Source organism: Parus major, chromosome 1A (genome assembly GCF_001522545.3).
Source record: "Parus major isolate Abel chromosome 1A, Parus_major1.1, whole genome shotgun sequence".
Lineage (NCBI taxonomy): Eukaryota > Metazoa > Chordata > Aves > Passeriformes > Paridae > Parus > Parus major.
Window position 1 is genome coordinate 59,089,168 of NC_031773.1, and position 13,055 is coordinate 59,102,222.

Here is a 13,055-nt window from a genome sequence, read left to right on the forward strand (position 1 = left end):
TTTGTTTCCTAAAAATACCCACAGCTCTGCAAGCATGAGCAAAATTAACACCACTCTCTTGAAAACATAAACTAAATACAAATAATGTATCTGTATCTAGGCTGGAGCAATGAAGTATTTTCTAAGAAAAGTTTTCTTAACACCATAGAAAAGAAAAGGAAAGTAAGAAATGCTCAGTACTATCTCCTGGATAAAAAGAAATGTCATGTGAAATTACTAATATTGCAAATCAGACAACATATTGGTATTAATAGATTACTCTTGTCAGAGGTATCTGGAGTCTTAATTACCATGAGTGTGAGAGAATTCTCTTTCATTGAGTTTTAATGAATGAGTAATACTCTCATTTTTCAGTGCATTCCATGTGTGTTACAACTGTTTAAGCATCATGTACACCCTCCTAGACTGGATAAAAGCTTCTGTTGGTAGAAAAACTATTTAGAGCAAAACCAATTTTAATTATTCTAAACCAAAGAAGGATCTGTGTTTTAATGAGCCAAGTTACCCCCAGTCAGCTGCAGTTTAATGGGTGAGGACTTACAGCCTTCATCCCTGTGAAGGACTGACATTCCTTGTAGGCTGCTCTTTGCTGTTGTCCGCAAACCAAAATGATGAGAGGCTTTCAGTTCATCAAGGATATTGTTGGGGAATGGTACTAATTTGTCTGTATTCAGGGAACAGGTGGCAAAATAGGAGGCAGAGTTGGTTTCTGGGGCTTCATAAGTATTGGGTCTGTCAGGGCATAAAAGTTCATGATTTCCCTGTGGATCATGTCTAGAAGTAGCCACACAACTTCAGTACATGTTGAAATGAAAGGCAGCCCTGAACAGGTGATTCCCTCATTGCAGGGCCCAACAGTAGTGTAATGCAAAGCTGCTCTGCTCACTGCTTGTGTGGGTCTCTCCTGCCAGGTTTTTTAGGCTAGCAGAATTAATATCTAGTATGTGTCTCATACAGAGTAGGAAGTTTGACCAAGTGATAAAGGATGACAGGAAGCCCTGTATTTTATAAATCTTGCATGATATAAATTACATTATATTCCCCAAGTGGTTAACCAGCACAGCAGTTTTCAGCCAGGAGTCTGCAATTACCCAAGGACTACCGCTAAAATACAGGTGGTAAAATATAGTTTGAAAAGGTAAGCCTGCTGTCAGAAAATGTAAATTTGCTATACAAGTGTTTGCACTTCTGCTGGAAGACATACTAGTTCCTCATATCCAGGAAGGCTGAAAACCACTTCTCTGTAGCCTCTCATACTGTTTTGTGGTCTTGGCTTTTTCAGCCCGAAACTGAAGAAATGTCAGTCTGCCGGGGACTAAGGAAGCATGTGCTCTATGATATTAAGAAATCTTCCATTTGGCAGTGTGTCTGCCACTGACTCGTTCTGAAATGGGCAAGAAGCAATGTTCCGCTCCTCTGCATGAAGTGCCACATAAAAGAAGTTAATATTTATTCACTGATAAGTAATAAAGAAATGTACTTCAGAATAGAAGGCTGGTATTTTTTCCCTTTGTCAGTGGACAGACATTTAGAAATGAAATGCAAAGTAAGGTTGGAGATAAACAATCTGAGAATGAGAAGCCTACAGAGTCTGGAAAAAAAGTCAGTGTATTATATCTGTATCAATGAGCTAATTTCACTACTTGAAACATTCTTCTCAAAATTTATAGGAGCATATTCAAATTTAAAGATCTAGGACAATCTTCTGCCATGACTTACTGAAACAATTATCATTAGGATGCATGCACACCAGCAGTGTCAGTAAAGACACAGAAGTACTCTCCCATTATATCGCCAAGAACTTTGAAGATTCGATGTAGAATCAAACATTTCCCATTATATTAAGAGGCAGCTGGAAATGGCTGTGATTTAGAAGTGGTGGGAAAAATGCCATCAAATGTCATGTTTCACATTCATAACAGCTTGTGAACAGGAAGCCTCTCTGCTTGAGCTTGTCGGGCATGGCAGCTACTAAATAAAGACAGACTCTAAAACTGTTACGTGCTCTGCAGGTATCCATCTTTATTTGGGTATCTCACTTGAGCTTCAAAGAACTTGCAGCCAATCTGTTTAAATATTAATTAAGACAAATGTCAAGCTGTTCCAAACTCTAATCAGGAGTTCAAGATGCTGAATGCAGGATTACAATAATTTTGGGTTTATCTAGAAAAAAAAAAAAAAAAAAATCTATTTACTGCAAATGAAACTGGAATGGTCCCAAATAAGTTTTCATTGTGCTAGTCGAGATGGCAAATGTCACACAGGGGTAATACTTGGGTACATTAATAGAACATATAATGTCCCCTAGGGAAAGGACTCTGTTTAATTATTTCTTTCCCTATAAAGGATTCTAGCTGTCCAAAGGTTTCAGGCATCCAAAAGGTACTGTAGGTAAAAAGCTCTGTAAAACTCCAGTGTTAATGCAGTAGGAAGACTTGACAATTAAGCAGTCAGAAACTCTATAAGGTCCTAAGTGAAGAGTGTTCCATATGACTTCTTGATCTCCTCCCTGTTCCTGCTGCTGGAGTCTTATGTATGACAGCACATAGGATATTTAAGTGTCTGGCATGTGACATCAAAGGCATGCAGAATCTCAGCTTTCAGTTTATGTTACCTTTTTTATTTCAATATTTTTGCATATTTCTTACTTCACTGTACTTCAGTGATAACTTTCCAGTGGCAAGGTACATGTGGACTGAAGCTGTAATACCTGTCTTGAACATCAGGCATCCTCAGAGGAGGAATCAAAGGGGTAGGTTCTTGTGTCTGTTGTCACTTTGATTGGCATATCAATGTCCAGCTACTAAAAATCTTCTTTCTACTCTTCAAACTAAGTTTAAATAAGGAGGGAAAAGCACAGGAAAGAGAACCGTGACAGGAAATGGAGGAAGGGAAGATGAATTTAAGAAAAATGTAAGGAATGGAGTCTCTGGACACCATTATTTCTTATTGATGAATGAAGAATGGGATGGTTTTTCACCAAAAATGTGAGATATAACAATTCAGCTACTGCAGAAATTTTGGATTTTAATCATCTGTTGCCTTGTTTCATTTACCAATGTGTGAACTGTGTCAGCTGAAGTCAGCCTACAGTACTGGGCACTTGTTACTGTCTAGTCACTTGTGTCTTTAAATGTGACTTATTCTCCTTATATGATGCACAATATTTGAAGATAATTAACTAAATGTGCATCATCTATTTATATGATGCACAATATTTGAAAATAATTAACTAAAACTTGGAAAGGAGCAACACACCTAAACACACCTGCATTTGCTAGAGCTGATAAACTCAATTCAATTACTTCATCAGCTCCTTAGAGAAAGACTTGTGTGTCTGAAAGCTGTTTTTCCCCAGGCTGTGAGGGTGACTCCTGTAAGGCCACCCGTACTCTGTGTGACTTGAAAATTTGATCCATGCTTGCTGTACAAAGTATAATAATAGGAAAAAAAATTACAGACACAGGGCAAAATAGGGATCATTAATGGTTATCTCTGTGCTTTCTTTAAAAGGATAAGTTAGTAATTCTGGTTAGGGAAAAAATTATGAAGCAATATTTAAATAATATTAAATTTAAAATTTCAGAAAATAAAAAAGTCATATCTACAGTCAGTGATAAATGTGAAGATGTCTCATCTGTCTTTCAGATGTATCCTAAATGCTTTTAAGCAAGATAGTTCTAAATATAAAATTGTTCACACTTTAAAAATGTTTGTGTTCTATAATCATCTGGGCATACCTTTACTGTTTGGTTTGTATTCCATTTCCCCCCACTTCTTTCAGACAATACTTTAGCACAATATAAAGCATGATGAACTTTGTGTTCAGCCATCACAGAAGGAGAGGAAACAAAACAGTTGCAGAGTACTTGTTCTTTTCTGGAAACTGGATGAAATGGCTTCCAGAAAAACAGCACAACAATACCACAGACTGTATCCAAATCATGTCCACTAAGCTGGCATGGCCTTTTCATTTTATTGATGGTTTAGTACTGGGAAATAAGGGCTTGTGACATTTTTAAAGGAAGTTGTAAAATTAATTATTCTTTTTCTTTGTGGATGCACTAATGGGAAAAACATGGGAGAGGCAGTACCCATAGTGGAAAGGCTCTTGAGGTATTTACACTGAAAAAACCTCAGGTTAAACAACATATTGTACCTGTTCTTTTTCCTTCTCCATGGAGAAACGTCCGCCTGCTCTTTCTGAATTTACCCTGTTCCCAGCTTACCCACCCTTGACCTTGCCTCTTAGAGAAGTCCTAATGGCTATCAAATTTTACAGTTTTCTTTGGCATAAGCGTCTTGAAAACATCATGGCAACTTGAAAGCTGTAAAAACTGCACTCTCTGTTCCTCTGATTCATTAGATTGTAACATTTACAAGGTCACAGCATCTAAAGATGTTAACATTTATGAGTCAAAAAAAGAAAGTATTGCAGGAAGGACCAGATGTAACAAATAATTTGTTTCACAGTAAAAGTAATTTAACAAGCTTTTCATGGAAAGATATATTTAAAAATGGACTTATCTCTGAAGGTGAAGGTTTTTTTTTTTTTGAGTAGATATATTGAATGAGTCCTGGTATATCAATATGTTCTTCATAAAATTTGGACTTGGAGTAGATGCTGAATTCTGATACCACAAAACACAGATGGAGATGGTATTTCATCAGGTCAGATGGAGTGAAATTTATAATTGATAATGTTTTCCCACCCAGTTCTTCATACATGGGTCAGATTCTGCGAATTTTAAGAGTAGAGCAGATTTCAAATGTGTGGAAATGTGCTGATGCTAAACTCTTTGTGAGAATCTAACATGTTTAGTATTGCTTCTTAGGTTGAGTGTTTCCCAGAGAGCTGAACTTCTGACAAATTTCACCTGCACTTTACCAGAATGGCCTTTAACCTATGTTTGAGCTTTTATCCTGGCCTTTAGATCTGGAACTGGTTCCCTTCTTAAGGAAAGTGCAATTTCACACGGGAAATGAAAATGCCTTAGGTTCAGGTTGTTCAGAGTGTGATGTATATCTGCTGAAAGTATATAAAATGTAGACTCTGCCAAAGAATATATATAAATTTATAAATATGTAAATATTCCCATATAATTTTTACTTATTTTCATGGCTTTTGCAGTCTCAAACCCAGTTATGAGAAAGAGTAAGATGCTGATCTGATTGTGATCCAGGACTTGAACTTATTTGTAATTCTTGTCAGTGTGAATGTAACTTCATTTCCCCCTGTTTCCTTTAAAGTAGCAGTCAGTGCTATCTGCTGTTTGTTCTGAACTGAAAATAGGAACAAAAAATTTGAGTACTGATCCTGTTTCTCATATCTCTCTACTGTGAATCCCAGAAAATATGTCTTCCTGGCTTCATTAAGCCAGTATATAAAAAGCCTTGTGACTTTTGTAGGGTTGGGATTTCATCTCAGGCTATTTTATCTTTGGATTTTACAAGGTTACTTTCTTTCACGAGCATCTGAGATCAAGCTTGCATGAAGCTATGCAATGAGGAAGATATTTTTGCACTGTAAATCTGTTCTTATTGCATAGGATTTAGAATGTAGGGGTGCGACTTTTTTCCTGTATTTTTCTGTGGATATGAGGATAGCGCAGTGGCCATAGGAGGAAGAGTGACCAAAACTCAATAAAGAATCAATAACATTCTTTGCAAATTCCTAGTAGAGAAGCCATGAAAGTGAAAAATATTACCACATGGAAATATGGGCTCCAGTGTGTTGCAGTGTTCTTTGCTGTATATTAGTTGTGGATAAGTAAGCAAGATGCTGCTGTTGCAGAACTATAGGATGGCATTTTTTAGCAGAAGACAACTGATAAAAGAGAATTTTGCATCTGGTATGCTTTTCCCTCTGTAGAGGCTAGCAGCAAACCCTCTTGAAGCAAGAAGGTAAAACAGTTTCTTTCCTGTCACATTTGTAAGGACGATATTATTGACTGTCTCCATAGTATCTTTTTGCTAGTATTTTGTTTAAAGCAGTTAGATAAAAGGAAGATGAATATATTTTTTTTTTTCTTTAGATACTGAAGAAATACATGGCTTCATCCATCAAGATGAACTTATGAAGATTTTAATATTTCTTTTTCTAGCTATTTAATGGATTCAGCTTCTTTATGAGATGTTCCACATCTGCATGTTATACGTGCACTATCAATTTTGTTTGTGGTTCTCTAAATTGGAAGTTGATGTGGGCAGACAGCTTTCTTTGGCTATTTCTTTTAAAATGTCCAAGCACATAAATTACTCCTTTCAAAGTCAATTGAATTTTTTTTCACTAAATTAGCTCCAGATCTTGCTCTTATAGTGCTAGTCAAGAAATACTTTAAAATGGACATGGATTTTATTCAATCCCATGCCTGTTTTGAACATCTTCTGTTGCATTGTGAGTGTTGGGATCTGTGGCCTTGACAGATGCCAAGATAAAAATTGTGTCAATGCACACTTTCCCATTTTCTATAGAAATCTGTGGAATTCAACACTAAATTTGGCTTGTTGACTTCCAGGCCTCAGTCATTCTTCCTTTTGCATGTTAATGGCCATAAGGCTTCTTGTGACAGTTTAGCTGTGACACTCATCCAAAATTCATCAAATCCTTGCAAGCATTTGCTTTGATTTCACTAGCTGTGCCCATGATGATCTGTAGCTGTGCTGACAAACTTCGTTGCCTGTGTTGAAACTATTTTTGGACATTTGGGAGCTTAATTAATTGCAAGTGATGCAATGAAGCATAGAGTAGAGTACCCCCAGAGTTTCTGGAGGTAGGCTTTTTGCTTTCTTGCCATAAATTCTGTGCCACCTTCTAGGAGATCTGGTTAGTGCTTGGAAAAGATGATTAACACAGAGTAAATTTCATGACTGCTGAAAATGTTTCGACAAAATGGGAACCAGCCATTTTGAAACTTCCTCGCTATTTTACAGTTTGATATGTCTTGTGGACATGAGTTATTGCGTGCATTCTATTCTCTGCTGAAACAGAAAGCTGACATACTGTGATATGGGAAGAAGAAGAGTTTGATTCTTGTTTTATTTTGAACATTTCATAGTTGTATGTGCTTCTGGAAGAGCTGCTTCTCTGCAGGGTGGCATTGTGAGGCTTGTAAGGGTTCCATCTTTCTGGCAGAACAGACAAATTAAACAAATCCTGAGGGAGGGTCAGTTTCACCTCTAATAATGAAAGAAGAATCAACCCCATTATATGTAAGGGAAATACAGGTCCTATCAGGCTAAGAAGAATCAGGTCACTTAAAAAATAGTCAAATTCTTATCCTGTAACTGAAATACAAGGACTGTAAATTACAGCATGTCCTCATGGTAACACATCCTCAGATTTTCTCAGATACTTGTCTAGGGTTTTAAAAAAAAGTTCTTGGATGCTTGCATTGTGTAATAACTGCAGTCTCAAGGAGTAGATGTTCTTTAAGTAACACATCTGCTTCTTGAGGAGGGCAGTAGCAAAGCACAGCTGTGTTCCCTAGGGATGTGTTCAAAGAGTTATTTCCAGATAGTAACAAAAAGATTCACCTCTGCTTTCCAGAAATAATTAGGATGGAGTTTCCAAGCCTCTTTTACTTTGGTAAATAGCTGGACCAGTACAGTTACTAGTACATGCAAGTAATCAAGTTTCTTTTACCTCTTTTTTCCTGATCATTTTTTAATTTAAAACTTTTGAAACAAGCAGTGAATTTTTGCGATTTTCTGAACCAGTTCCAGAAAGAGACAATCAAAATTATTTTGCCGGCATTTGAGGATGTCCTTACATCCATCCCTGGGATTGGGAGTTGCTGTCTCTTTTGAATACACTAAGCTCAAATAGGTTCTTGGCAGGTTGTGGCTAAAAATGTCTCTAGACCTTCTTAATCATTCTGGTGCATTTAATTCTTGTCTGAGACTCCCATGATTCCTGCCATTGTAGTACCACATGAAATTAATTCCTCTTGGACTGGAAGCATTGCAATTCTCTTTTAAGGTGATTTCTTCACTAAACACCCTAAGAATTCCCTATCTGAGCAGCTGGAATTTAAGGAATTGAAAACTTTATAAATATTTTGCCAGTGTAGATAAAGGGTCAGGTTTCCCTTTGAGAAAAATTGCAAAAATTGCAAATTCATCAGCAGATGCACCTTCATCCATCACAGTTTCATGGTTGGATACGTACATTTATTTTTTTCCTCTTGGTTTTGGTTTTTGTTTTTGTTGTGGTAATTCCGTCATGATGAAAGAATATTAAGTGACCAAATGCTAAAAATGTTAAGGATAGTTGAAGCTACAAAATTAACAGGGAAAGCTTAATTTCTCAAAAGTGTTTAGAACTGAAATTTTGATTAACACCCAATTCTATCAATTTTAGGAAAAAAAGAATAATAGGATATGACCTAACCAAAAGGAAATGAACACAGATGGCCCCTGCAAATTTTGAGGTTTACAATAGACAAAAGGAAGAGCAAGCCTTCATGTTTTATGTGATTGAATGTACTCCTATTACTTGTACTCTATATGGAGCATTACTAAGGAAGCTGTATTCTGGTATGTCAGATGTAGCATTCTGTCCATAAGTTATAGTTGTTCCACACTGAGGCATTCTTTAAAGAATGTCTTCCTCCAGGTATAAGAGAAGATGGAGTGGTTGTCACATTGTTTGCATTTCTCTTGGCAGTTGGAGCCTCAAAAATGTTCAATATTTGGACTTTGTAGGCTTTTTGCGTGGTTTTGTGAGGTTTTCTTGTTTGGGGATTTTTGGTTGGATTTTTTTGGGCCGAGAGAGGGGCTGGGATTTTTGGTTTCTTGTTTTTTGGTGTGTTTTTGCTCCAGGTTTTTTTTGGAAATGTGAATTCACCAGTCTCAGTCCCCTTTTTTTTTTTTTTTTGGAGATAGAAATTCCAATCAGCCTGCCAGGTGAAGTTCTTAAATACTAATGTGCGTTTTGGAAGGAAGAAACACCAAAAATCCCACAACATGGCTCTGAAAAGGAGTTAGAATGTTTGGTTCTACTTCTAGTTTTGTACAGCTGTTGGGGTACAAAAGGGAGAAATCATTTGCTAATCCTTTTGCAATATTAGTTGTGACTTGAACTTCTGAGATAACAAGATACAAATAATCTGTTTCTTAGCTATTTTTGTGGTTTCTTAATCTGTTTTATTACCCTTTCTCTAACTTGAGTATTTTTATGGCATCACTTTGTGCTGCTAATCACAGCACAGCTTTTTAGAACTACATATTATATAAGGGGTAGTCATTCAAAAGGCTTCTCATTTCTTTGAATTTTTTTTGTCCCTTTTGACAGCTCTCTCACTGCTTATTTAAACAAATAGTCCTATTTGTTTCATTGTTTGAACAAAAAGGGAATTAAATGCTCAACCTTTGGCAGTCTGATGCTGAGGAACATAAGAGGTGATAACAGCTTATTCTGAATTCCCTCTTCTGAAAAGACTCATTGCTGGATAAAAGTTAAAAACAAACCTTGAAATGAAGATGCCATTTTTTCTGAGTGTCTGGAGGGGAACACCTAACATGCATGACATCAAAATCATGTTAGATGCTTTGTGAGTATTGTATTGGCCTGTTAAAATACGGCATTACTGTAGGTCTCTGTTTTTGTCCCTCTAGCCTGTAGAGAATGACACAAAGTTTCTGGAAATATTCATGAATGGTTATGGAAGCTGCAAATTTCTGCTGAGTGGAAACCAGACTGTAACATTTTGGGAATATTCACCTAGGCAGACGGAGCTATGGCCTAATAAGAGCAGCTTCTCAAAGATTGCGTTGCAGGTTGTTTGGAATGAGCACTTGACTTGCTGGTTCTTGTTTTCAAGAAAAATAGGCGATGTTTCTTTTTGCTGTCATACTGGACTTGGAAAGTAGAGCACAACCACAGGCTGTGCTGAGTGGGCACTTGCACAAATCATGGATGGAAATTGTTAGTAAAGAATGAGAACCTTCTGAAAAAGAGCAGTGCTTTAAAGACTAGGAAATTTACCTTTAAGCAGCAGGTATTTTTGTTTGGAAGAGCCTTTCTCCAGCATCCTATTTCTGGTATTTCTGTGGTGCCAAATGCTGAGTTAATGAAATAGCCAGTTGGTTTTGCAGATAAAGCCAAGTCTGTTATGTCCTTTTCAAGAGTCTGAGGAGATTGTAGAAGGGGGACCTTAGAGCTGTTGGTGGCAGGTGGATGGAGACTTGGAAGATTCTGAGTTTAAGGTAGATTTTTGGGAGAGGCCAACATGAGGGGGAAGACTTGCAACACAAAGTGGGAGAAGCCTGTCCCTGCTCTCACAGATTTTGTGAGGAGGGACAAACCCAGCCATCCTCAACACAAGAGCTAGAGGTGCTGGAAGCACTGAGTGGCTGAGTCCAAGTTGGCTCTTCAGGGGAGTCTGTTTTTCCCCAAACCACCTTGCCCTCTTCGATTGCATCTGGATATGATACCAGGTACCAAAAACTTGTCATACAGTACTTTTAAAAGGGGGGAGAAAAAGGAGAAAATCTGTGTGAACATGAACCTAATTCAAAAATATGTCAATCACTTCTGCAAGGGAAGACACATTTGAAATGTAATGCTGGGGTAGCTCTGATATACTAACAGGTGGTTTTCTAAAAGGATAACTTTATCTGTTTATGATGTGCTGCCTAACTTAGGGTGAGTAGCTGTGGGTTTTGGTGTAGCATGCCACAAATTTAGACCTGATACTTATCAAACCATGAGGCTATCTTGAATTATTTGTGTATGTTTAGTTGGTTGATGTACACCACTGAATTATTCACAAGAGTGACTGTGATACTGATGTTCCATGTATAAGCCAAAATACAGTTTGTAAAAAGAGGAAAGCTTGAATTTTCTAGAATGAGTGAAGAAGTGATTTTTTTTGTATGAGGAAGGGAAGATATGACAGGATTGTTTGTAATTGAAGCGGAATCCATCTGTCATCTTTTATGATCCTCTTTCACATACAGGCCAGTGTGAAAAAACCCCAAACAACTATCATATCTTCTGAGAATAAACTACTGGACTCTTTGTTGTTCTTGTTGTATCTGGATTAATACAGAAAATTATAGTTTATTTGTAATAAAATGTCTCATGCCATGTTCATAGTATGCATCACATAGTTTTTACAAGTCAAAGGTTTCACTCATTCTCTGCTTGTTATTTTGAAGCCAGAAAATGAAAACTACATTTTAAATATAAAGTATACCAAAATCAAGTGTTCCTTTTTTTTTAATTTTTCATAACATTTTTACTGTGATATAATATATAATACTCTAATTATTTTGTGAAGGAGTGTTCTATACATTGGCTTGCTGCTTTTCAGACAAATATTTCCCTGATATATTCAGTCCCAGAACATGTGTTGGTTGAAGTAGGCAATATGAGCCTAAAAGAAAGATTAGGGACATGCAAATATCAAAAAACATGCTCAGTTGGAGACATCATTTTGTATTGTCAGAATTCTCTTTACAAAAGCTTCTTTTTCCTCATGTGTTTTAGATATCGATGAATGTGAAAATGACTTCTACAATGGGGGTTGTGTCCACGAATGTATCAACATTCCAGGCAACTACAGGTGTACGTGCTATGATGGATTCATGTTAGCCCATGATGGCCACAACTGTCTTGGTAAGTTGTGAATGCTGGCAAGAAACTTTCATTTCATGGCTGTGGCAAGAAGGCCTGATCTGTTTCCTGCATTTTTTAATCTGCCATGTCTTCTGTAAAGACTTGATCCAGGTCACATGAATACTTTCAAACCTGTGAGTTGGTCCCAGTGTGGTTTAGGTCAAACCCTTACAGCTTTCACTCTTAATCTCAACATGCTCAACTCACTATACCCATGTTTAATATTGCTGAGGAAAACCATGACCCCCAAAGCCTGTGCTGGATGCTTGGGCTTCTTCTTTAAAAAATGTAATCTGTTAAATATATTAAATATACTGAGATATATTTTGTCTGTTTCTTCTGCCATGCAATTTTTGTAATCCCAGTCATATCTTTACAGCTTGCCCTCCCCTTTTTTCCCTTTTCAGGCAATACAGTTCTAGGATATGGTGTATGAACATAAATTACAGAATGTTAAAAGTACAAGTAAGCGAGGAAGGAATACTTGGACAATGAAACAGGGCAGAAGAAACACTAATCACTAATAACTGGAGGGACACTGTCCACTGGCTGTGCAAAGCCCAGTGCAGGATCTTCATTGCTTCAGCTGTCTGAGGATTTGGAGATCTGTATTTTTGATTCATTGCCATTGCTCTGGTTTAAATAGGTTGGGTTTGTCCTAGAAGCTACATAAGTATATGTTTTTGTTATGAAATTTCTTCGCACCAGTTACCTGGTGCTTTGTCCAGTTTCCCATAGCTGCTTACTTGCTGGTCATTTTTTGTTAAATTCTGGTACTTAGAGGCTCTTTCGTACTATTCCCAATATAAATGCAATGATCGTGTTTTGGTACACTCCTAAGTTAATTTCAAGGTGATGTTTATAAAACAGTGTGTAAAAGGGATGTTTTTCTGTGTCAGAAGCAACTCCACCTGAGTAAAAGCTGAGGTAATTGAATGAAATTCAAGAAATGAGGCAGTGAACCAAAAATTTTGAAGTCCAGTATCACCAGTCTGCACTAACTGAAGCTATCAAAGAACTAGGATTTGATTGATTAGCATTTCAGTAGATGTATTTTGTACTGCATTTATTTTCAAACAGAGTAATATTTGTTCAGATAGATTATATATCCTGACCATTGATGGGGGTTTAACTCAAACTTCCAAATTTCATTTGTTATAGAACAAACTAAAAGAGATTTATTTGCCTCAGCCTGAGGTGGTCAAATGATTAATGGTGCAAGAGGTATTTCTTTGTATATTTTTGAAATATATCTTTAAAATATTTCTTATACAAAGAAGACATTAATTTAAAAAATGAATAAAAACTCTATTCTAATATTCATAAATTCATTCCTTCCTTCCTTCCACCCCTTCCTTCCTTCCTTCCTTCCTTCCTTCCTTCCTTCCTTCCTTCCTTCCTTCCTTCCTTCCTTCCTTCCTTCCTTCCTTCC

The 13,055-nt window shown here is 36.9% G+C and overlaps 1 protein-coding gene across 4 annotated transcripts in view; it reads left to right on the plus strand.

The window, feature by feature from the left end:
- Nucleotides 1-13,055, plus strand: part of SCUBE1 (signal peptide, CUB domain and EGF like domain containing 1) — a 198,995-nt gene that overhangs the window by 22,008 nt on the left and 163,932 nt on the right. For all 4 annotated transcript variants that reach the window (XM_015628660.3, XM_015628663.3, XM_015628662.3 and 1 more), the window contains exon 3: nucleotides 11,495-11,623. In XM_015628660.3, coding sequence (XP_015484146.1) covers nucleotides 11,495-11,623 — 129 coding nt within the window. The remainder of the gene's footprint in view (nucleotides 1-11,494; nucleotides 11,624-13,055) is intronic.